General features: G+C 36.2%; 1 protein-coding gene across 1 annotated transcript in view; it reads left to right on the top strand.

The window, feature by feature from the left end:
* Positions 1-26,810, top strand: part of SPAG17 (sperm associated antigen 17) — an 84,349-nt gene that overhangs the window by 8,901 nt on the left and 48,638 nt on the right. Inside the window, exons 4-13 of the mRNA XM_057384766.1 lie at positions 10,736-10,867; positions 14,594-14,753; positions 16,877-17,071; positions 19,342-19,520; positions 22,413-22,568; positions 23,211-23,283; positions 23,787-23,908; positions 24,794-24,931; positions 25,014-25,127; positions 26,515-26,665. Coding sequence (XP_057240749.1) covers positions 10,736-10,867; positions 14,594-14,753; positions 16,877-17,071; positions 19,342-19,520; positions 22,413-22,568; positions 23,211-23,283; positions 23,787-23,908; positions 24,794-24,931; positions 25,014-25,127; positions 26,515-26,665 — 1,420 coding nt within the window. The remainder of the gene's footprint in view (positions 1-10,735; positions 10,868-14,593; positions 14,754-16,876; positions 17,072-19,341; positions 19,521-22,412; positions 22,569-23,210; positions 23,284-23,786; positions 23,909-24,793; positions 24,932-25,013; positions 25,128-26,514; positions 26,666-26,810) is intronic.

Here is a 26,810-nt window from a genome sequence, read left to right as displayed (position 1 = left end):
AAAACATATTGCAGAATCAGTGCTCCTTTACACTGAAGTAATTAGAGCTGTGTGGTTTTGTTATGCATTCTTGGGTAAATGTGAATTCATTGGATCTAGCTGGTAAAAACACTCAACCATCTAGACATTTTAACTGCTTTCTTCTCGTGATACCAACAATATTCTGTTGGACTGCTAATTAAGTGATAATTAATAATTAAGTGATTATCAAAATGTCTTTTCAAGGATATGAGTTTTATTTTTAAGGATGCGCTATGGGGTCATATTTTGATGATGATGTCTCAAATKACAGAAAATCTGTCAGACTCTTCTCTCTCAGATGCTCTCAGTAATTTAGAAYCTTGTACCTTCATTTATGGGAATGCAGTCCCCTAAATGAAACTCTATTCTGTGGGCTAGTACCCGTTSTAATCTCAGTTTGATGTAACCTGATTCATCTAGTGGACTATGTCAGCAGGGCTTGGATTCATGCTTAGTACAAAGAGTACTTCCTCCTACCCTGTTAATGTTTTACTTACAGCTTGTGAAAAGCTATAAAATCCTGAGATTAATTAGAAGATTGTTTAAAATTTTCTCAGGTAGAGTTTTACAGTCCTACAGACCTGGAGCATAAAGAATTTGGGATSCCTCTAAAAAGATCTTGTTTGCATTTTATTTCTGCAATGAGTAATAAACTTTTTACGTGTCTCGGATTTTGATGGGCTTTATAACAGTTCTTTTCAGTTGTGATCTGTTTTTTCAGTAATGCCAGGCTACTAACTAAACGAGTCCCTTTGGAATTATTTACCACTGACAGGACTGAATTCTGTGCAATTAACCCTCTTCCTTTAGGGCTAGCCTCCCAGGCAAACTCACCCTTATATTAAGAAGTATGTAAAACTTCTTCAGTCCTACTTGACAGAAGGATTTTGAAGTGTAGCTCTAAGCAGAAGCTTTGTATGATACCTGTATTTAATTAGTAAGAGCAATTTTCCCTGTGAAGTGGACACTTATTAAATTCCAGCTGTCAGTGCTGKGTCTCATTAGCTTCTTACTTTACTCCTCAAAGACATTTTTTTTCCTCCCCTCYTTTAACACAGAATATAAAATGCCTGTTCTGACCTTTTGCTTGGACTCAGTTTCCGTTCAGGCTGYAGCGAATTAAAAGATCGATCATGTTGCCACAGCATGAAGATCCCACCTCTCTGGGCAGAGTTTACTCCTGAACATTCACATAGATTCCATGTGCAGTTTGTGCATTCAAAGCTTTCACTGCTTCACCAGCAAAGATAAACAAATACCAGGTTGGCACGGAACACTGGGTTGTGAGAAAGTTCTTGTGAAAGGAGCATTTCTATCAATGCCACGTACAGTTCTCTGTGACAGGATTCAACATGCTGGCATTTCCACAAGTTTCCATATTCGTTTTGAGAGATAGTGTGAGAGTCCTGACATTTAATGGTCTTTGAACATATGACATGTACATGTGTGTGAATTTGGGACTAATGACATGCATAGCAATGTGGTTATTATTGGTATTAGTAACATTCTTACCCATGTCATTGGTCTTGCACTTTTCATTCACTGAAATGCAGGGGTTTTAATAAATTTCAGTGCAGCAGCCTGCAGTGACTAGAAGTCAAGTACCTTTAACAAACTGCTCATGATMTATTGCAAGCTATATATCATATTAAAATAATTAATGCTGTCTGTTTTCAGTTATTCCCCTTCAGGCCTTCTATCATTTTACTGGTTTGTATTTCATATCACTCTTACTGTACAAAATGCAGAGGATCTGGGTTTATAAATGTGTAGCTAAAAGATTTCCAAATACAGGAGAATTAGAGGTCTAACACCTTTTGTGACTCTTACATGACCTGATGGGAGTAGGAGTTCTCCTTGGTAATTTCATCCTGATTCCAGCACTTAATGGAATGATGATAGACTGATTCTCTCATAAAGATGCTGAGGAATTAATTTTTTCCATATGTATAAAAGGGAAAATATGCTTCCTGTAATATATCAACAGATTTCATAATTTATCACATACAGTTTTTGCAACAAGACATAAAATTAAAAATATATGCATTTTATCAGCAAGGTATGTGTCTTTTATTGGTAACACACTTGTTTGTTGGGTCAGTTTTCTATTAAGATTAATAACATCATGTGTAAATAAGATATTTTACCACTACTAAATGTGAGAGTGTTGTTAAGATCTGATTATTGAAAGATGCCTCTCCCTGAATTAAGGTGCAAACAAGACCATGTGCMAATKTTTTTTTACTCACTAGGACAGGGTAAAGAAAGTTACCTTCATGTTAGTTAGGAAATTCTGAGATGGAATCATGTCCCATACTAATAAGGGAACAAGCTGGATCTGAGAGGTGATTATGAAAGAAGATGGAGCCTCACGTGGCCCCTTCACATGAGATGACTGGAGGTAGATGGATAATGKTGCTGGAAGAGGACATTTGAATAAGGGTCATGGCCATGAGAGAGAGGGATAGAAGGGAGAGATGTGGCAGAGTTTTGTGGTTCTGCCAAATAAGATGAGATGCTTGGGAAAAATTTTCATGGAAAGATGAAAAAGGCACAAGTGGCAGAGATGACAGCAGTTTTGTTTGGTTGTGGAGCCCAGAACATTGCCTTCAAGACATGTCCTTGTGCTTGTGAAGCCTGCAAAACTAAAATCTTGTAACAGAAGCATCCTTCCATGCTGCTTTTACTCATCTCTGGGACAGGTCATCCTGCATCACCAAAATAGTGTAATTGCAATTAAAATAGTAATCTTTATTCCACTACTGGTCAAGAATTTATATACTAATTTTTGTTTCTCCCAGCAAAGTTCCCATTGTAGTCAAACTGTAAAGTATTATCCGATCAGATGCCGAATCCAAATTGTGTCCCATTCTCATCTTGGAATTCTGTGAGACTGGAGCAGCATAAATAAGTTRTAAATAAGTATTTCTCAGCTGTTAATCACCAGGTTGATGGCTAACTCTACTGGCATCTCCTGCATTTTCAGGATGCATGAGGTGTGTGCAATACATTCCAGTATTCCTCCCTAGATCAATGATTTCATAAGAACAATCATAGGTTAATACTACTTAGAAAATATTCTGATCATAGCAGAGTTTTATTTTTATATATATATTTATATGTATATATGTGTGTGCCTGTGTGTGTATGTGTTGTATCATCTATCATCATTATTTATATATATATATATCTATGCGTACATGTATGTGTGTATATACATGTGTTTGTATGTAAATATATACCCCATAACTTGCAGGAGGTAGGAGGAAGAGGTGACTGGAGAAGGCATTCATATTAGAAAGGATCAGGTAAATTAATTACCTAGACTTTGGATCTCAAATGTAGTGGAAGTGTTTGGTGCAGTTGAAAGTTTCCAGCAAATAATTTTTTTCTTTTTTTTTTTTAAACCTACACCCTGTATAGGTTTAAATTATGCCAACACAATCATGCTTTTTTTCTTCTCTTTTTCTTTCCTTCCTATCCAAGACCACAGAGCTTAGGGAATTCTGCTTTTCACTGTATCATATTTTCTGTGTCAAATAGAATTGCATCCTTGCCATGGAAAGCTATTCTCTTTGTGAAAAGGCTGCCTTATTTTTTGTCTTTAAGGGAACAAAATCGAATTGGTAGTTATTTTACCCTCCTTTTGTKTAGTGCCTATTGAATTCTTCTTTACAACATTAAGGAAATAACATCTTCTTTGTTGTTCTGCGATGATCAGCATTACATTGCCAGTATATAAGTTATTCTAATTTCCCTTTTTAATGTGCTGGTGTGATATTTTTATTTATTTGCTGTAATGCTGCCTTTGTTCTCCAAGAGTTGGTTACAATTAATACTAGTAKTCCAAAGAGTTACTTAGCTACCTGTTTTTAATACTTTGCTTATGYTGTCCAGGCTTTCTGGTCAAGATTAGGCTTTCTCAAAAGTAAAGATAACCCTATTAAAAGCAAACCTTCTCACTTTATACGTACATGTCAATAGAATTCTATTCTTAATACAAGTTAGAATTTTTTTTTCATTCCACTAGAACAAAATTAATTTTAAAAGTTGTAAAATTGAACAGTTCARGAGCCAAAACTTACCTGGTGTCATTGTTTTCATGGCAGTTTGACACTAAAAACAACTTTAGCAGCTGTGCTGAATGGTTAGAAGGATAGAAATATTTAATTTTATTTTTCATTCCAGTACAAAACAAATTTAATACTGCACTCTTAAATGTCATAATAAAATGGAGCAGTATTCCAGTCAGCCTTTGTCAAGTGGTATTGTGTGGCAAGTGAAGAGAATTTTATTGCAAAAGGACTTGGCCCTTACGCTGTGTGGATACACAGAGGTTTAATGTGTACACTTGGAAATTGTTGTTAAATTAATGTGCCTTTTAAGGAGGTACTGGCTTCAGGGAAGGGTAAGGGAYTTCAAATCCTGCTGTGGGCATTAGCAACTCATCTGTTACCTGTTACCAAACTCCTACCAGTTTGTAGTACAGAATATAGAACATTTTATTAACGATCCACTAATATGGTGGGGTATTTACCTTAGATATTTAGTGTCTAGTCTTCCGAGAAGAGTTTAACCACTCTGCCTGTTAGTTCACAGTATTTAGGTCAATCTGCTTAAAAGGTTGTTAAGGAAAGAATTCATTAATTTTGGTGTCGCATGTCTTTGCATCAGCCTTTGATATTGTCAGAGCATCTGATGGCACTGCATGATCAAGTGGCATGTGTAGTCCTTTAGATTATCAAGTTAAATGCCTTCCATTTGGATTTATTTATTCCATGAGACAAAACCTTTGTTGCTATAAACCACCAATCGTATAAATTGTAGCTTTTTGCAGTCAGTTTCTTAAGTATCTCTGGTTTGGTTTCCCTTTCCAGGAACAATGGATCATGTTATGAAGTACCAGGATTTCTAAATGTTAAAACTGGGGAAAAGGTCTTGAGCTTGAGCAGGAAAACCATCTGTGTTTTCTAATTYTGTTTCCTAAAATCTGAGGGCTCAGATTCTATTATTTACATGAGGCAATTRACACGCACATCTTTTATTTTCATTTCAGAATAGTGACTCTTCATAGTCCTAATGCTGGAATTTTGGAAACATGCATTATTATTTCATTACTGCTAGCTGTAATTATTTGACCTGAGGCCATTCATAATACTCAAATTGTTACAGATTTATTTTCTAGCAAAGAGAATTGATACCTTTTGAAATTCATCATCTTTAGAACAGTGGTGACACTTTGGTTTGCTTCACAGATTATGAAGTTTCCTGCATRCATGCAAATTGGTATAAAATTTCTGCTTTTTTTGTGCAGGCTTTGTTGAAATAAGCAGAGGAAACAGCAATTATGTCTGTAAGAATGTCATCCTTGAAGTGGTAGAGGGACTCTCTGAAATAGCCAAAGGCAATGCTGTCTTCTGGTTTTTTGTCTTCAAAGTTTTCAGGGGACTGTAATTGGTTCATTAAGGACAATAAAGTGTATGACTTTTTTTTCAAGTACAGCAACAAAGCCCATTCCTTTATCACCAAATTAATAAAAAAAAAAGAAAGCTGAAAGCCCTGTTGCAAAGCTGGGCCAACCAAGGTGGAAAGATCCTGCCCAATTTTGTGGTGCCAAGTCTACAAGGCCATTGAAACTACCTGGCCCAAATGTTCTGATGTGGCTTAGAAAACTCTGTCAAGATGTAGCTGGTTGGGTTCTGCCAGCACAAGGGTTAATGAGGCAACTTTGCTTCTTAAATGTTTTTGTTCCACCTCTGATGGGGTTCTCCTCCTAGCCAGATGCAGTGTTAGAGAAGCGTGACTAAATCTTTTAGCTTTGTGATTCTCATTGTGTGGATTCAGTTGGCTGAAATTGCTGGAGACAATTTACTTCTCAGAAACTTAAAATACTCAGTGCCATAATGGAAAGATTTCCTGGGCAGATTCATCGCACTGAAATGTAAACATTTCAGTATTTGATCATAGCAATATATCTCTTCATCTGAGCACAAATCACCACAGACTGTCCTGTCCTCTCTTTTTAAAAAAGTCTGGGTTTTGTAGGAGCTCTTCAGAAATCACTTAAATGCTATTTCAACTATTGCTTCCCAATCAGCACTCAAAGAAAACAGTTGTATGAAGGGTCACATGACAAAACCTTCCCTATTGCATAGAATTCTTTCCTGAGATATCATTGCTAATATCTGATCTCTCCAATCATGGCTAGTTTTATTTTCATAGCAGTAGTGGTCAGGAAGCCACAGGAGGTGTATGTCCTAGATGATGAGAGCTCCTATATGAGCTCTCTAATAAAGCCAAGGTGAAAAGCCCTCCCAATTTTTAAATATTTTCTCATCTTTACTGAAATTTGGCTATTCACTATTTCTATTTTTCTTAAAACATTATTAAGTACTTAACATAATGCTGTAGATACATGTTAGAAAGTTCTCACAGAGCATTGCTGAGATTAAACCAGTTAAAATAGACCCTCAGGTTGCACATTTTCTGTAGAGAATCTTGTAAAGAATATCTTTCTTACAATGGACAATTCTAATAGGTTTCTGCTAACCAGCTCAAGCTGTGTTGTGTTTTGGCAAAAAACAGACTCACTGATATGAGTGACAAGTTATTTTTCTAGAGTACAAGTAGCTATTTGCTTCTGCTTTTAGAAATGTTCTGACAAGAAAAAGAAGGATATTTAGCACATGGACAGCATTCATATTTGCTCAGTATTGCTTTATTTTAGTAGGTTTATTTGAAAAGGACTCTGTGGGGYAGAAGAAGTCATCAAATCCACTTCAATTATTTTCATTCTCTGAAATAGGTAATGGTATAATCTTCTTTGATTAACAAGGATGATTCATTTGGCTTAACTTTACTGTCTACCTGGTGGATACATCAACTGTATATAAAACTATGCTCAGATATGCAATTTACTGACATATGTGAATTCTTAAACTCTCTTTAAACTGTGAGTCATTAATTCATTAGTGAAATATAATGATTAAGCAAGTAATCTTTTGACATCATAGGTGAGAAGAGGTTTTGGGAGTTAAAATGAAATTAGGTGCATGGTCTGATATGAGAAACTGAATTATCTTTCAACACACTGGGGTTGTCATCTGAAAAAAAAGGTTTTTCCGTAAGCTGAGATCCTTTTGGTGTTTTTTGACTGTAGTATGCTTTAGTCAAGGAAATGGCATTGGCAGTGTCAGTAATATTTAACAGTATGTGTAAAGAAGACTTCTTTGTAAAAAACAGCTATCAGTATGACATATGCAGCTTTTGTCCCCTAGTCTGTCTTGAAAGTTGTTTGTGAAGGGCTCATAAGACTGACAGCAGATTGTGAAGATCACTTATTTCCCCCCCAGTTTTAATAATTTGCTCAGGAAAATGCATCTGAATAGTAATTTACAACGTGGTTGTGTAATTCATGTAGCCTCTTGATTGATGACTATCCTGCTTCAAATTTACTTGAACTGTGTCAGCCACTAAGGTATTTTACTTACTTGGTTCTTTTAGGAACTACTGTGTTTCATTTTGGAAGTGTTATATGAATCTGAGGCATGGTGGTCTGGATTTCTTGCAGTATCAAGAACAAGAGGGAAGACAGGGCTTTAGAAAGCTCATTCTGGATATGGGAGAACTATACTATGAATTGGGCTGACCCCTGTTCATAGCAAACAATGTTACTGCTTCCAAATAATAAAGCTGTGAAAGTTTATAATCTAATCTACCTTTTTGAAAGATTTTTCTGATGATGATTTAGCAGCCACAATGGTTCTGTATCTTGAAAAAGAGGCATTTTAAAGAAAGATAGCACAAAGGCTGTGACTTGAAATGCTTCCCTAACTTTTAAGACCTATCTCCTATGTCACTGGCGTTGACATCTGTCAGTAGTGTTGGGTCACTTACAAGAGCTCATGCAGTGTTTGAATGGCTTGAAATACATGCCCTTTGCACCAGACAGCTAAATCTCTGTGTGGTTCATACTGCCACCACATGAGATCAAATACTGCATCACCAAAGCCTTTCTGCACTTCACCAGTGTGACCCCTGCTGTGTGAGGAATGCTAAGTTTCCTCTTGCTTTAAAGGAAAAGAGGCCCTATCTAACTGAGTTTGTCCATCCAAGTTTCCATGGTTTTTCACGCAAGAAAAAGATCATCACTGGCAGGATGAAGTATAGCCAATCTGTAACAAATCCTCTTCACACTATCCAAAAAACTTCCTTCTGTATTCCTACCAAGTTTTTGTCTTGAGTTTTCTTTTTCTTTTTTTTTTTTTAAGTTGAGGCTCTGTAAATTTTTACCTGTTTATGCCAGAGGCCTGCATAATCCACAGGACCACAGATGAAGTAAACATGGATCTATAGTAAATTTAATTTCCTTTATCTACTGTGCATGGATTGATCTATGTTCTGTCACTAGGATTGGTTTTAATTTCCTCATGTATAAAACAGATTTTACATCTCTGTATGAAAAACTATTTGCTTTCTTTGTATTGCCAAATGTAGAGTTCTCATTTTGTCTCTGTCTTATTTGTGTGACCTCTCTCTGCAGTCATGGAATGTTAAATAGTTTTGGTTATACTTCTCTAATGGCTCACATAAAAAAGTTCAGCCTTCCTACCCACTCAAGAGTTGTCCAGCTGACTAYTTCATCAAGTCTCTTCATTCCTGCATTCTCAATCTACAAAATAAGAATAATCATGATGCATTGCTTTTGACTGGTAAAATGCTTTGAAATTCTCAGGAAGCATGGGGTTTAAGAATYGAAGCACTTTTTTCTTCTTCCACCAACAATAAATCACTAACTGCCATCAAGCTGGGTTACTATATATACACTTTTCAGGAATCCTTCCAGAATCCCTCAATTTCCCCTCTATTGTGTTTCAAGAAATGTGCAACTCATCTACATTAGGCATTGAGAAGCCTCACTTTCCAAAAGCTGTTAACATCAATTCTGAAAAAAACTGTCTGAGAACTTTTCTCTCTGAAGGAAATCACTCTGCTATTTCTAGCAATGTCTCTTTCTTTCAGAGCACAGATTTGTGTGCCTAGCTCTGAGTGACTATTTTTTTGTTGGAATAACTAACAGTTCCTAGTGTGCCTACAGTCTGTGGGAATTTTTAAGTCTTATTCTTGACATATCTTTGATTTTCTGCYGTGTCTCTGAAGTCAGTGGGTCTTTCCAGAAGCTTTCTCTGGTTGGCTTGTTGAGATAGCGACCAGTAAGTAGTCTTACTTCGAATATGGAATAGGCAAAACAAAACTAATCTTAATCATGATGTGTCTTCCTTTGTGTATGTTAAGATCATTAGGTTTATTTGTGTTGGAGGAGCAGGATTGTTTTGGAAGGATTTTTAAATGCATTTGTCTTGGTTTGTCTTCCTGTTATGTGACTCAGAAAAATCTGAATTATAAGATACTTCTTTTTCTRCTCCCTGCCCTCATTTGTATGGAACAGTAATTCAGCATATAATAGTCTCGATTCCATTTTGGTTTTGTTTGATTCAGGGAAGCCACTTTTAGTGGCTACATTTGCTTGTCAAGGTTTTAGATGAGAAGTGAAAATTTCTAAACTAGGCAAGAATCTATGAAAGCTCAAAGCTAATGGTGGTGTTTGCATTAGACAAGACACAGTTCAGTGAGATGCAGTGTGCACCTTCATTGTCCCAATGTTAGCGAGCAAAATTGACACCATATGTGCCCAACTGTAATTGCTCCATGAGGAGAAAAGAGAAACATGTCAGAACATTTGAGTAACACCTAATTCAGCCCATGGTTATAAATAAAAATGATGGTTGCTTAAAAACAAAAGTAAGAAAATATTATGGTTATATTATTCCTCAACAGCGCTTCCTACATAGGTGAACTTTATTACAGAGACAACGCAAGTGGAAAGAAACATATAACAACTTTTTAATGGTATTTTTATGTTATTTTATTTTTTTCACAGTAAATAAAGTGGTTATGAGGCTCCAAGGAAAACGGCCCAGATGTTAGTGAGTTGTATGAAATTTAGTGGAAACAAGCTGTAAAAAACATAGCCATAAAACAGCCTGTCAATGCCACACATCTGGACAATGCAGCTGTATGTTCCCGCTGCTGTCATCACCCTGAGAAAACTCAATAGCCTTATTTCACCCCAATTAGGCTGCATACCAACAGAATCAGAACTACACAGTGAGGGGGTGTGTTTTCACCACCACAGACCCTCTCAAATTCCCTTCCAGAAGTTTTTATCTTTCATTTAGGACTAGTGCTTCAGACACTGGTCACTTTGTAAACAGCACTTCAAACTATTCTTGATTTGCTCTTAYGTGCTTTTCAATTTACTGGTTTATAATATGTAATTGCTTAGTGTTACTTCTTTTTTTAAAACCTAAAGAAAATTACATTTTCCCTTGAGAGCTCTGTGTCTGTTGACTTCTTCATAAATCTTAGAAGTTTTTTTCCATTCTAGTTTTCTCTCATAGCCAATAAGTTTTTTTCCATTCTAGTTTTCTCTCATAGCCAATATAACTTCATTTGAAGTCTCTGGAACCAAAGAATAATTGTGTGTTTTATGATATGGTAAGATGTTTATCTGGAAATGTGGCCATTTGGACCTACTCATCGTACAATGTGAGACAGCTCTTCCTCATTTCASCATGGAAATATATATGTGTCAAGTGCATTATTAAAACTGTGCAAGTAATAGTTTGGTCATGATTTTATCTTTTCCTCTCAGGTGCTGGAAGTAGCCAAGGCCTTTCTGGAAAATGGTGAAGAAATTCCTATAACTCTAACTGGAAAGCTGTTGAAATTTCATTTGCTTTGTCTCAAACGGAAGGACATTCAGAGAAGAGAAGAGGAAAAGAAGGTACTATAGTATGCCCTACAAACATTATGTTTTTGAAGGCACTTCTAGCATTATTTCTATAAATTCAGCTTTCTTCTCGCATTTGGCTTTCTAGAACTGTAATTAAAGAGAAATGTGATTAGAGAGATCTTTTTTAGTTGATTAGATTTTGTGGATGAAGTTTTCAATTACTCAAATACCAGTGAGAATGAGGGGGAAAAAAGAAAATAAAAATACAATGCAAAGACTCTTTGCCAGAGTGAGAACTAGTAATGGCTTAGGTGAGTCTTAGGTCCAATAGAAAACAAAGGTAGGAATAGGCTTCAGCTGAAGTAAAGGTAGGAGGGGCTGTTACTTGGGACAGATCAAAATTAGACACAGAGCAGACTATGAAGGAGTTATTGTCACAAATCTCATCTCTGAAGGGAATATGGAGAAGTTATCTCTTCCATCCTCCAGCAGGATAATGCAGGATAATATTTACATAAACTATTCGTGGCAGATGTTTGTTGAACCTTTTATTAAAACTTTCCACTGCTGTGTCTTTGCTTTTCCATGGCAATCAGTATTATTTCTGAACCATCTCTGCAACACACGCATTTGAAAAGGTTTCTGATTTTACCAGCTGTATTCTAATTTAAACCTGTTACTGTTTCACTCCTCACTGTGTGTTGGGGACACCGTTGCATTCCATTCTACAGAAATCAATCACATATTTAACTAAACAAACCCAAATATATTTCTAATTTTTGATCATGCTTGTTTGTCTCCTCCGAATTCTCTCAAAATAGTACATATTTTGAAGTCTGCTTCTCAGAACTGGGCACCACATTTTCCAGTGTTCCCAAAACTTGTTTCCATGTGTTCTCCAAGGTTGTCACTACTGGCTCCAAGATTGCCTCAGGACAGATTGCTTATATGTTCTAGGAGCAATTTCACCAAGCTTGTACAGAATCACAGATCAGACTTTTAATTTATTTCTAACATCTTTTGGAGTTGTCAGTGTTACATTTCAACAACTACTGAGCAATTCATTTTGCTCTAGTCCTTTTCCAATAAATGTTCATGAAACTGAAGACCATTATCAGAAAGTCATATAATTGCTGCAGTAAGTTTACCCTGTTAATTGATCAAAAACTATAATGTGAAKTGTGATGACATGGAGACCTAAGCAGTTTGTGCATGTAAAAGGAGAAAATTGTTTAATGGCTTTTGGATAGTTAAAAAATCTGTACATTTTTCTATCAGCAGTTTTATTTGTGGGAGTAGTTGGTGGATGAAGTGCAGCACACAACTGTAAGAACATTAAATGCTAGGTGGTTAAATTAAAATTGTGTCTTGTTTCCACAGAAGTCAACTTATTAGGAAATTATAATGTAAGCCACAGAYTTATATGAAGAATATGAGAAAAATAATGTGAAAAATAATTCTTTTCAATCTGAAAAGAAATTGAGAGTCTGAAACTGTGGAGTAGATTGTTTCTAGTGAATTGAGAAAAAATGGTTTTTCTCTTACATAACAGTCAATTTTTGTAAGTAAACTGTAAAACAAAAAGTTAAGTTTAATGATATTTCAATATTAAAATGGAGTCTTTAGATTTTATTTAGCAAGACTAGTCTTGTAACTGTAATTTTATTTCCCTGGGTAATTTGAGGATAATCACTGTTGAAGGTTGAAGAGTCTCTGGAACTTTCAGTTTCTTCTCTGTTTTAGCCAAACTGTCTGCAAAAGTTGTCACCTCCTTTGAATTATATCTATATCAAAATGTGACAGGCAAACACAAGAGCAGCAGTTGAAGGACAGAGTCAAGAACTGGAGGGCTCTTGGCTATGAGGATGCTCTGCAGTATCAAGTGAGCAAAAACTCACTTTGAATTAGAGTTCTGTATCTAAATTGGTTGCCATAAAATTTTTAATCCTTTCCAGCTACTTGTACAATACAAGTTTTGTTGCCAACAATTTGGGTGTTGAGACCAGGATTTTACTCACAAATCAGTTTTCAGAAATCAAAAATATCTGTCTATGGGGTTTTTTTAGAATAGACACCAGTTAAGAGAAGGGATCAGCTCAACTAATACAATATGTAAATAAACAAAAATAAGGCATTAGGAATTTTCTGTATTTCATTAGGAGCAGGACCCTGTCATAAGCTGACAGGTGTATGTATTGAAATTAATACACAGAAGAGGAGGAGTGTGTATGAATTAGAAAACTGCTTGAGGTGGTAAAATTCTGTAATATGAAGCTTAAAATAACAAAATTGCAGAAATTAATGGAATAATAAAAACTCCACAAAAAGCTGCACCTTGCATGGAAGGAGAAATATGACTCTGAAAGGAAAAGAGTCCTAGAAAGGAGAGGTTTTTACTTTCTAAAGTACTGAGGTCAAGCAGTGTTCTTTGTTAAAATCTTGGCAAGTCCAGAGATGTCTCTGCTAATTTGAGAATTACTTAAAATGATGCAGATGCAATAGATGAAGCTGTCTGTGAACTTTGTGGCATGATGATTGTATCATCTGTTTGGAGTTCACCAGCTTAGAATTCAAAGTACTATCAAACTTCCTAATTTGAAATGTCAAAAGTGGAACAAATTTGGAAGAAAATAATGAAAGCCTCCAAATCCTTTGTTTCACAGTGCAAATAGTTTCAAGAATCCGTCAAAGGTGCATTTAAATTTTACAGGAAAACAATCCATAAACAAGGAAAAAGCAGGAAAAAAAAATCTGTTTTGATTTTGAATTTGAAAGAAATACAACTTCCACAGCTGGAAAGTCTGCTTTATAGTTTAATCTAAAGCAACTATGTATCATTAACTGCTGTCTCATTTGCATGAAGGGCATTTCTAATTGCTTTAATAGCCTTTAAAATTACACCCACAGGATTGTAACTGTAAGTTACATTAATATATTTTTATTTTATTTTATTTTATTTAGCTTTATAATCCTGAAATGTAGTTTTTGCAAAGTTTGGACGTAGTATTTCTGCTGGACAAAATTAAAGTGGAGGCTTTCTTGCTCTACAGAATCTACCTTAATATATTTTGGATTGTTTTAATTGTTTTAAATCACTGAATCTTGATTTTCAGGATTTACAGTGGTAAGGCTTTGGGATACTTACAAAATCTTTTTTCATCCTGTACTTTTAAATTACTGGGAAGAGCTTTATGTAGGTGTTTTTGTTTGAAAATAATGGGAATGGCTGAATAATAAATAAAATATCCTGTGTGAAATGAACTCAAGACTCTTGGTTCTAGTTTACATTAGACAGATATTTGCATCAAAGAAAAATAGTGCTGTCACCATTTTACACCATACTCAAGAGTGTTAACAGAGATGTTAAAGATATTAACAGATATTGAWTTTTTGCCATATTTCCTCTCAGTCCAAGGAAGGTTTCAGGCTGATCCAAGTGCTGTAGTGGAAGTAACTATAGCACAGGGATTTTTTCCTCCTCTTTCTACCCATATCCATTTTGTTAGTTTGGTAGGTATAATGTCTGCCTACCTCTTGCAGTTCCTTTTTAATGTGAAGTCTTAGCATTATGACTGAGTAAGAATATATAAATAACTGAATTATGTGTTTCAGCAGAAAAAAGCAGGATGTTCAAGACAGCTTCACCACGTGAATATTATAGCATCTGAGAGGGAAAAGTGTTAAAATAAAAAAATGGAACACCTAAAGTTTTACAACAGTCTGACCTTTATTCTGCACACAGGCTACAATGAGAACTTTATTTATTCATCTTGTCAGGCAGAAGAGCTGCAAAAAGAAAAAGAGAAAGAGAAAGAGAAAGAAAAAGCTAAACCTATAAAAGAAACTAGAGGAAAAAAGACAGCAGTACCACCCTCTGCTAAAACGGGCACTAAATTGAAACAGCGGGGAGAAGTGGAAGTGAAAGACAGATACATTGGTATGTAAAAAATGCAGATATACTCCTAAAAAATCTTTGGAGTACTTTGTTTTGTTTCATATTGAAAAGTCAAGATCTATTTGGCAATATCAAAGCTTTGCCACTTTGGTTTGATGACGGCACTCTGTTCTGCTCAGATGGACTGTACAGTCCAAGAAGTAAAATACAGATAAKATATATGTGGCTGTCAGCATAAAAATGTTTTAGCATATGTAAAACTGWAAGAAAGTAGCTAAACAAATCCTACAGAAAACTTCTACATAAAGATTTCAGAATAACTGAATGTCTCAGTATCCAAAGGTGGCTTTCTACTTATACTATAAATTAAAACAGAGCTGACAGACTTGTCAACCCTGTCAATGAAAAATTTTTTCCTAACATCCTATCTAAGCTTCCCCTCTTTATATTTGTTTTAATATAGCTGTATAAAGAAAGAAAAAAAAAAAGATCATGCCTTGAATTCAAAGACAGCCTGTATCTGTTTCTGGTAGCTTACAGTTGTTTTATCATTCATCCCTAATACRTTATCACCTTTCTGAAATTAAGTATTTCTGCTTTTGGGTAATCTTGAGATTAATTGTGTTGATKCATTTCCTCTTTTGAATATGGACAAGTCACTGATAATTAGAACTGGCTTATTATTATCCACTTGTCATGATTATTAGCATAATCATAATCAAAATTTTCCAATGGCAGACAGTCTTCAGCATGTATGCATTGAATTTTTAGATCTTTGTAAGTGACTATACAGGCTTCTGCCTTTTTTGTTGGAAATTATTAATGTTCAATAATTGTGTTCATGCCTTTTCTTCCTGCAGTCMCTRAGGCRTAAATTTATATACTTCAGTTTCRGCACTAGGAATGAAGTAATAATCYAGYTTTCTTCTGGTTTTGAATTTTGCTYTRTGCAATATAYGTGCTGAACTGWGGTGGCTGCTTCCTCAGTCAGTCTCTCTAAACTTCTATGTTATTTTATGTTTAGCTAATATTAAAGGCAAAGAGATCCTTCTGCTGCAGGTGGTAGCAGCATTTGCACAGCCCTGGCTYTATATCTGAGCACAGGCAATGTCATTTTTTCCTCCCTTGGATAAATGAGTCCCACGAGCTGAGGAGTCAGYAAAGCACTTAGACATGTGATGTGTWAGCAAGCATTAGAAAGGATCTTARTYCTAAATAGAGTATAAAGCTGTGTTTTGTTTTAGTGCAGGATAGTTTGCACTGACTCTGTGTTTCAGCATTGATGGAGAAATACCTTCAGCAGGCAGTTTCTGTTAACTTAGGATAAATAATTTTACTGGAGGTGTTAAATCACCTGGCACCTGTCTTACTACCTGTATTTCTTCAAAAGCCATAAAGGAAAACCACACAGTGTGGTTTCTAGAGCTTCTAGAGTGTTCATTTTTACTTATATCACACTTAACCTTTTGCTTTGCTACTGAAATGTTGCWATGCATATTTCTACATAACTGATAAACCCAAATAGAACAGGCACTCAATGAAACTTCTCATCTGCACTTTAAGATTAATTTGGATAGGCCCCTGCCAACTGAAAGGACCACTGTATTACCAGCTGATGAAGATTTTGGCAAGAAATACATCTAGTGAACATGAACTTGCTGGCTAGGGAGGAGTGAGCAGTGAGCCTGCTGATACCTGAGCTAATCCTTTGAAATTATTATTGCTCATGTAATCTTTCGTGTAAGATACAGTAACTTATTCTGTGTATGTTCCATGTCCAGCTTTATGCAGGRTGAAATAGGATAGCTTAAACTACCATTAGAGAATGTGAGTATGACACTAAACTCCTTAGAGAGGAGCAAATACAGAAATGCTGCTACAACATTCTGGTTATAATCACCTTCTGCAGTTTTTCTGCTGGTACTTCTCCAAACCATTATTACTTCTGACTTGTAGTCTACGTTCTGTGTTCTAGATGGTTTGGTGCAGAAAACATCAGTCTAATGTGCACAATATTCTTSAATTACATGTAATTTTCCCAATGAGATTATAAAAGAACTATTTCTCTCACCTTAATTTTCATTATCCCATATAGTWAAAAAAATTAATATTGTTTAGCTGATGAATGTTCTCTCTCTRATTTGTTTTTGTTGTGTTTTTAACAGACGATGAACCAGATGATGGTGCTGATCATTACTTTATAATTCTGGGTTTCCCCAGTCTTCAGCTGTTGCCTGTGTTGGTTGACCTTGGAATTAATATTTCAAGTATAATTCAAATTTCTTCTGAGAATTACATGCCATTGCAGCTATACATGGAAGCAACTAAACCTAAAGGACGATCAGTAGTTTCGCTTGAAGGTAATCTGATCCTTAAAAAAAAAAGTAGAAAGGAGATAATTTTATATCCAGGGAAACACTGTTCTGGCTGTGTTTTTCTCCCTCACCATTCTTTGTCTTTGTGCAAGCTGCCCATGAGCAGCTGTGCTTGCTAGTGCCAAAGTAATACTGCCATTGGTTGGCCACCAACCCAAATGGTTCACCAGTGCAAAAACTGGACAGTAGAAAAAGGGGCTGACTAAGCAGACAATGTTTGCAGCCACGGTTTTCTGCAGTAGCCACCAAAGAACATTTTATCAAATGAAAGCTTCTGTAATTGTTAGGAAGGTGTACTGCTAAGGAAACTTGTTTCATTTGGTAATTTCAAGTAGAGTGGACAGTTGGCTGCTTTGGGACTGTGGCTCCAATTGCAGAAGAATATGACACAGAATAACATTCTGTAATTGTACTCAGCTCTCCCCTGACTGTAACACCTCTCTTGAGCTGGGATCCTGGTAAGCAGCAACGTGTCATCAGTGATGGCTGACTTTACTGGGCTGYWGTGGCACAGCCAGTAGATYAAGGGAARTGGTTATTCCCTGTTACTTGGCTGYCATGAGATTAGAGGAGCTAATCTACAGTACAAGAARGAYRCTAATAAACTCTATTYAGTGCAGCAAGCAGCCTTCCTATAAGGACTGGCTGAAGGACCTTGAAAGAAGAAAAAATGGTCGTGATCATGAATGGCCTTTGGAATTTTCAGACCCCAGAGACAGAGTCTAGAGAGTCTGGGGATCCTCTTGGTGGAAGAGCATCAGGTTAGGTATTGCTTCAACAAACTGGACATCCAAAAGTCCATGGGAGCTGATGGGATGCAGTCAGCCATACTGAGGAGCTGGCTGTGATGTCACTGCAAGGCCACTGTCAACTTCTTTTGAAAAAACATGGCAATTGAAAAATGTGCCTGAAGACTAAAGGAAAGCATCACTTATCTTCAGAAATGGCAGGAATGACTCAGGATTTAAAGGCTACTCAGACTCTTCTCAGTCTCTGGAAAGATAGTAGAACAGCTCATCCTAGAAACATTTCCAGGCACGTGAAGGGCAAAGAGTTTGTCAGTTAGCATGGATTTGCCAATGGGAGTCATTTTTAACGAATTTGATAACTCCTGTGACAAAATTARTCATGGTAGATGATGAGGGAGTAGTGAATATTGTCTGCACTGACTCAATAAGACCTTTGACATTTCTCMTAAAGAAGCTGGATAAGCAAACACTGAGTTGGACTGAAACCTGGCTGAATGTCCTGGTCCAGAGGGTATCAGAGGGGATTGGTGGTATAAGTCCTGCTCAACATCTTCATTACTTTTCAAGATAGTTCCCCTCAGCAAGAACTCTTATGATACAAAACTCAGGAGAGTGGCTGAAGCACCATAGAATTGTGCTGTTGTTCAGAGGAACTTCAACAGGATGGAGGAATGGGCTTGCAGGAACCTCATAAAATTCACCAAGGGCCAAGTCCTGCCCTAATTCATGAAGGGGGATGACTGGCTGGAAAGCAGCTTTGCACAGAAGGACTTAGGGGTGGTGGCACTGAGCTGAATGTGAGCCAACAATGTGCCTTTGTAGCAGACAAAGCTAATGCTATCCAGGGCTGCATCAGATCAGGAGATTTAAACCTGCTTTTGTGCTCAGCACTGGCAAGGCCACACTTGGAGTTCTGTGTCCAGGTCTGGGCTCCTCAATAAAGGAGAAATATGAAGCTGCCATAGAGAGCCCATCAAACAAACACAAGTATGTTCAAGAGACTGGAGCATCTCTCATTTTGGAGGGGCTGAAAGAGCTGGGAGTGTTTATTTACCTTGGAGAAGAAAGAGCCTGGAAGGAACTCATCATTGTGCCTGAAGGGAGAGTGCAGTATTACCTGAAGGCAAGGAAATACTTGTTTACTGTGACTGAATGCTGTACAGACTGCCCAGAGAAGTTAKGGAGTCTTCATTTTTGGAGGTACTCAAAAGCCATCTGGACATAATCCTGGACAGTCTGCTTTTGGGGACCCTGCCTGAGCAGAGAAACTGTGCCAGATGACACCCATGGGTCCACTTCAGCATCAAAGACTGTACTTGGACTAGAAGACACTGGCAAGATACAAATGGGGGTATTTTTTAATCCCAAAGTTGGATGTCAGATGCTTGATGAGATTCTGAGGGTGGAAATATTTTAACAGTASTGAGAAAAGACTGATATATGATTAGTGCTATATGTAAAAGGGAGAGATTGTACCATGATTTGTCAAATACTTATGTATTTTAGATGCTGAAGCAGAGAGAAGAAGGAAAGATGAAGCTAACAAAGACCTGGAAACATTTTGGAAATACCTGGAACCAGTTTTGAACAGTGGAAAGCATGGATCAGGTCTCTTCGATATTGCCATGTTTCATTACCTCGTTAAGGAAAGTGATTTTCCCCCTAATTGGTCAGACAATGAAGTGGTCAGTACCTTCTATTTTCTCATTGCATGGCATGCTTTAGGGTTTGTAACTTTTAAGAACACTTTAGGAATGACAGGAATTTTACTTCMATCTTGTCTAAAGCAGAACCACAGTAGTCAGTATATTTGTAATCTTAAACAAAAATTAGTTCCTATGTATCCAACATCTTTATTCAGCATTTGTTCATGAGGAGTCCTTTGAATAAAGATGTCTGATTTGGAGTTTCTTAATATTGTAGGCCACAGCAGAAGAGTTTGATAATAGTTTGAGGTTTTTAATTTATTCAGCATCTTTAYAGACCCAGTTTGCATCTCATTAGAGAGTCACATGTGTGTATGAAATAACAGAGAATTTATATTTTTGTGCTCATAACACCAGGCCTACTTACTGCACATCAGAACAGTCACATGAGAAAAAAATTAAGATGAATGCAATAATACTTTTTGATATATTATGTTGCTTTATCATACTCAGAACTGCTTCTTTTTGTCCAAAACATGGCTCTAACTTATTATACCCTGAATCAGGACTGTTACTGGACACTGAAGGAGAAAGTGAATCATTAGAATTTTATTCCATCCTAGATTTCAAGTACAGTGAGGTAAAAGAGTCCAGTATTTTTTATCTACAGTGTCAGCAGTAAAAAATACAAGCTGCTAAAGCAAAATAAATCAACATGCTATAATTTAACCTATTGTGTTTATAGTCTATCCTACTAGGGTTAAAGGACAGACTACATTCTTCTAACCCTTGTTTATAATGCCCTAGATTCTGTACACAARCAATTCACATTCATTTCCAAAACATTCACTAAGAATGCCTTAATTGTGGAAATATGTAAACTTGCTACTTATAATATTAGTTATCATTATACTCTTTATATAATGTTATAGTGCAAWGCCTCTTTTAGGAAAAAAGGTTTTTATCTTTCCTATAATCACATCTTAAAGGGGACTGTTTCTACTTTTGAATATCTTACAAGCATCTATATTATAGCTGAAATAAAGGAAAAATTAAGCTGAAATAAAGGAAAAATTATCTGCCTCTGGAAGTATTTCAACAGATTGCAGTTATAATATCATGAGCTCTAAAATAGTGGTAAAATTTGTAAGGTTTTCAAGAAACAAGTGAGGATCATAGAAGTTCCAAAATCATAGGTGGATCACAGAGTAACTGTTGTTGTGCACTTGCTGAAGAGTTTCTGAGTCCGAGCTGCATTTCTGACATGCAAGATGCACAGAAGGAAAATTCCTGTGACAAATTGTTGGACTTTAATATAAGAATGACAGAGTATTGCATACAGCAAGTAATCTCTGCTCTCAGATTTGAGATCTTTAGAAATTAAAATACTTCCAAAAATATTTTCTTTGTTRAAGAGTCACTAATGGTTGGACTTGAAAAACTTTTGACAAGTATGTCCTCTATGTCCTCTATGTCCTGAGGAGAAACCAGGCAAATTGAATCACAAAATTGTAATTAAACTAAACTTTGCTTAGATCCCATTGAGTGGCACCAGATTTTGTTGCTTATAACTTTGTAAAAAATCTTAATTTAAAAACTGTGCATTGAAAACACTCCCAACTTTAGTGTGTTCTARTGATATATTTTAAGTAATACATGAATGGAAAAGTGTTATACTAACCTTCAGAACAGTATTGAATTGGGAAAACAAAGGTGCAAAAATACTGATGAACATTCTGGTTTTGCTAATAGAATTTCTTTTCCAAGTGTCTCTTCTAGTCTTTAAATGTTACGAAAACTGAGAGAAGTATTTCATAACTCATCAGTGATTTGGGGTTGCCTGTTATGCAGTGTCATAAAGAAGCACTGAGATGAGGAAAGCAGATGCTTAATACTTTTTAAGGGTTTGTTATTGTTCTTAGTGCTKAAGGTCAGAAGTGCTTCTTCACTGTGTTTTATTTTAGGAAACTTAGTCAAGGCATCCAATGTTGTTGGCCACCTCTTAGAGGCAAACTTAGTACAAGAGAGTTTTCTTACTTTCACAGAAGTGAGAGTCACTCAGAAAAGGAATTTTGACAGAAATTRTCTAAAATTTATAGTAATTCTGTCCTTTCCACGAGGTCCAGGATGTACAGGGGTAGAATACATSCATTAAAGCTGCTGAAACTTGAGTGTTTCTTGTGGTCTCCAACAGGATTTTGGTATTTGTACAAAAACATTGAATGTTTAAAACACCAGTTGCTACTATTCTTTTTAGTCCTCCCAAGCTTTTGTGAAAACCACAGTACATGACCTCAARCACCATGGCTCTTTCCTTGTCAGACTTTGCAGGTACAGCACTCTCAATTCAGACATTTGGGCAGTATGCTGACATTCCTTCACTCACAACTGTGGATTTCAGTGTGCTGTTCTTGAGGGTTTCTTTGTTCTCAAAGTGCAGCAGAAATACAGAAAATAATATGAGATCATATTAATTACCTGGTTGGGGGTTTGTTTTTTATCCTTTTAAGGCAGGTGAATGACTGGCCTCGCAAATACGATGCATGTTTTGACTAGTAAAAACGTACACATTTATATAAACAAAATACTTTCATTTTCCTCTCCCATTCCTTTCCATGCAAAAAAAAATTAACTTMAGTTCCATTTGCAAGATAGCAGACCTTGAACAGTTACTGTTAAGTTAGGCTTTCTAACAGCTAAAGCACTTAGGTAACATACAGTCCATACTGTGCTGTAGCAGTGTTGAGGCAAATAAAATGAAGGAKGCTTTAGAATAACTCTACAAAATATTTTGAATTTATGGAGGAAAAAATCTTTTGGAAGATTTATAAACAGATGTAGATCTGTTAAAGAGCTAATGACTCCTGTCACTGAGTTACATGGCACTTTTATATGCAAACTCCATGMTTTGTCTCTGATTTTCTCTCACAGCTTGAATTTGGTTCAGTGTTGTTTGAATACGTTGCTTGTTTAATGTATGACTGCCTGGACTGGAGAAGACAGCATTGCAACTACTTGGAAAACAGCATGTTTATTAATGTGCCTTTGTTACCAGAGAGCAAATCAACAGAACCASCTCCAACTGAGGCAAGGATCCTTTTTTCTTGTTCAGAATAACTAAGTGTAGGCTGGAATTCAAAAATCCACCTTGGACTGTCACTACAAGTAACTTTCAGTGAATGAAATTTGTTTTTTTGTCTTCAGCATTTAAAACCTCAGAAAATGGGAAAAAGTAGCTGAGCATTGGGGAAACAGGAAAAGGAAAATTGGAAGGATCCTAAAGTCATAAAGTATCACAGGTGTAGAAATTCCCTAAATAGTGTCTGATGATACATTCTTGTGTCTGAAAAATCAATATGCCTGCACAGAGACACTATGCAATGTTGCAGATCTATGAACTGTCAAAAAAAATATTATTAGTTCTATGCAAGATCAGTTTCTCTAGTTTTATTCATAGTAGAACAAAAGCTGAAGAGAGCAGAATAAAGTAGCTTACATACACTAGTGACAGAGAAAAATTTGAGTTATTCCATCTGTAGCAGACTCCTGAATGCTCATTTAAAGCATTTATAAAACTACATTCATACTATCTTGTTCCATTTAAAAGCTTAGCCTCTAGTCCAGGATGAGTAACCAAAGCTAAATGAAATTAATTTTTCCTGCCTATCTGTTCAACACTGACTTGTTTTATGGTTTCTGATTTTTTTATCTTTATTTTTGTTCGTTTAGGAACCACCAATGACACCTTCAAAGAAGAAAGGGAAACAAGAAGAAATTCTGCCACCAGTAATTTTGGCAGAGGGTATGTTCTAAGGATTAAAGCATCCWTATGTAGTTGTTCACTCTGTCAAACCATTTATTCATCTGATGGCATGAGTCCTTGGAAGTATTTGCTCAGTAAGCTGAAGATATGTAACCTGTTGAATTCATTATCAAAGTGTCTGAAAACTGCTGTGGTAATGACCCAGTTCTTTAGAAAATCACTTTTCTATCTACTCCTAGTCACAGTCACATTTAAAAGATCTCAGTAATGGACTTTGTTAGACTCCTTTTAATAAATATTGTCTGAAGGTTCACACAGCCACAGAATATTCTGAGTGGGAAGGGACCCACACACTTTYCTTTATTAAGTTTCATAAGGCTGATGGTTGCCCAGCTCAGTAATTTGTCCAGGTCTCTCTGCAGGGCCTCCCTACCTTTGATAGAGTCAACAGTTTTGTATTTCTGCAAACCTGCAGAACTGACTTGGAATATAAATTGGCACTTCTGAATAAACAGATCTTAATGTTTTATCTCTTAATACAGCAGTTGAAGAAACTTGTGTTTTGCCTCCTTCTGTGGACATGAGATATTACAATGACTTGCTGAGTCACGTTCCTGATGAGTACATTTCTGTATCCTTAATGCTGTGCTGCATGTTGGAACAGGTGGGAATGKTCTCTTTTTGATTTCTGTGGCTAATTTGGCCTAGACCTGATATGATGAATTGGTCAAAGATAATAAATCCATCTGCTTCAACCTAAAATATGAGGCTGTGCATGGTGGCACTGAACAAGGACGTTCAATACAAAGGAGTCAAAAATCCTAACTTTGATTTTCTTTTATATTGTGCACTTACCCTGTATATATAGTGTGATTCCATAATTAATTTGATAAAAGGCTACAAATATAATTGAATGAGTAGAAAGGTCTAATTTCTTCTCTAAGTCAATAACAAGTTTTCCTGTCCTACAGCAATTTTATTGATACTGAACTTTTGCTGATTTACTCAGTTCAAAGGTCTTAGGACAAGCCTAACATAAAAATGTTGATGCTGTTTCTAGACAGATCTGACTTCTGTTGACTTCAGGCATGATCTATGATTTAGAAGAGGCACACTGATTTGGAAATCCTGCTTCTTTTAGGGGTAATATTTCAGCACAGTTTGGGGGTTTTTAACTTTTTATAACTTAGTCTGAAAATAGACCCAGGTAAGAATACTCAAAGTCCATCACATAATAGACGAACAGTTTTTAATTACCTGTGTTCCTTAACGATTTGTAACATCTCAAGTTGGAAATGTTTTTCTTCTCATCCTTTCAAAAGCAACTAATAGGAAAAACATTTAATTCTGTTTTCCATAATCCTTGCTTTGTGCAGGAACTAACTTGGAAAATTGTCCTTTTGCTGCTTGTAGAAAAAATTTACACTTTTCTTTCCTGACAGAATTCCTGGTTGTATGCTTAGCTTATAGCACGATTTGCTTGGTAGTTGTGGTGAAGTTAAGCAGCACTCATACTGTAGTGAAAGCTAACATAAACTATATTTGCCAGGTTATTGCAACTGAAGAAGACCTTACACCACCGAGTCTGGTGGCAGCAGAGCCTCAGGGAGATGAGCTACATCGTGCCCTTGCAGATCATATCATCTCTGTCCTTCCTTCTCTTTCACTTCCTTGGAGTGAAAAACAGGTTTGTGTTGTCTTTTGTTCATTTGTTAAAATGACAAACTCATTATTGGGGTTTACTATCTCTTTCTTTTCTTTTTAAACAGGATCTGTATGAGTATTTTTCTCCTAAATATGGTGAACAAGAGACTGTAGCCCCCCAGTACCCTCTGATATTTAACTACCACGATGCCCTGGCTCAGAGGCTGCACCTGCTGAAGGTACAGTGCTCCCTATCATATAAAAATACTTCCAAAGTTCACAGGCAGTGAATTCTCAATGCACCACAAGGGGAGGAGTGCTGTTTTTACAAAACAGGTCAGCATAGCTCAGATTTTTTTCTACTGAGATGGATGTACCAACATATGTTTAGTTTACTTAAGAAGCAATGACTTAGTGACAGAGGACACCTTMCAAACATAGAGCACAAACATACTGATTCCAGTGATCTATTTGCATTATTAATATGAATTTTTAGCCTTTGKCATAGATGAGAGATATTACAGAAAATGCTTTTTAACTGTGATTTAACATGTAGATTGGACTGAATACTAAGATGTAGAGAAGTATAAGAAAATATGTGCTGTTAATGCCCACAAGAAGTGTATTCAGGCTGGCTAGATGATTGGAGCACAGTGTGTAATCAAGATACTGCCAAATTCTAACAAAGGCAGAAAAGTTTAGAGACCACAAGGTTTGGGACTATTGAAAAATAACAGTTCCCAGACTTTCTGAACCAAAAAAAGCCACTATGAACATCTCAAACTTTCTCAAAGACAAGGWGTAATTTTACCATTAAACTTTAAAGATTCACTGCAGATAAAACAAATGATAATACAGTTCAGATTTCACAGCTAAGGAGTGTCTGCCTGGCTTCCTGGATTACAAATTATCTGTGGAATGCTTTGACAACCATTGATAAAAACTATTCAGAAACAAGTCAAGTTTGACACATTTGATGTATTCAAGCAGAAGGAAGGACTGAGTAATCAATGTAAGAGATGCTCTTAGCAGACATACTCTAGATGTATTTTATGTACTTGCTGAAGATGAAATTCAGGATATAGCACAATGTGTGAGGACAGAGTAGAGARAAAACATTTGGAATATGCTTTTGAAGGAAAAGATGTAATACTAAAAGGAGTGCAAATGAAAGATACGACCAAGTCTGAAAAAATCAATCTTTAAATATATAGGGATGCCTCTATTACAGCTTGATCAATAAGTTTATGGATTTAATTACAGTGAAAAGTAGCACAGACGAGCTGAAACATATATGAAAGGTACCTGCTGTCACTCTTAATAGATCAGTACAWATTTCTGTATTTTTAAGTCTAGCTAGCATAGGCAAATAACTTCTAATAAATGTCTGTTATTATGCTGTCAGTCATTCTCTTACATGTGTCTAATGTTTTTCTGCCTACAGTATCTGATACCATGATTCAAAACCACACTGTGAGCACATGTTCAAATTTAAATTTATGTGCAACTGACTTAAGCACATGCTAATGTCTTTTGCTGTAGAAAGACTTCTTTATTCAAATAATTTTTAGAAAGTCAGTAGTGTGAAAGTTTATTTTAACTCTGGCACTTTGATTGTTGTTCCAGGTCCAGGAAAACTTTAATCCAGAAAAGATAGAGCATGAAATGATGGATAAACTGCCTCTTAGAGAACTTATCCATTTCACCCCTCCTTCAACTGAAAATAGCATTAAACGYTTGGCCAGAGATCACGAGCTCATGCATTATTTTACTGATGGTAAAACGATTTTCATTGATACAATTTCGCTTTTTTATTTTACTATGGTTGATGACCCTCTTAAATAGCACGAATTCCGGGACAAGATTTTTAAGCTGCCAAAAAAACCTTTGCAGAATTTCCTATTTTCACATTCCTGCTTATA

Source organism: Malurus melanocephalus, unplaced genomic scaffold (assembly GCF_030028575.1).
Source record: "Malurus melanocephalus ecotype Western Australia unplaced genomic scaffold, MMel_1.1 scaffold_745, whole genome shotgun sequence".
NCBI classification, from domain to species: Eukaryota; Metazoa; Chordata; class Aves; order Passeriformes; family Maluridae; genus Malurus; species Malurus melanocephalus.
The sequence above is the reverse complement of the archived record's forward strand: the minus strand, read 5'-3'. Positions and strand labels throughout refer to the sequence as shown.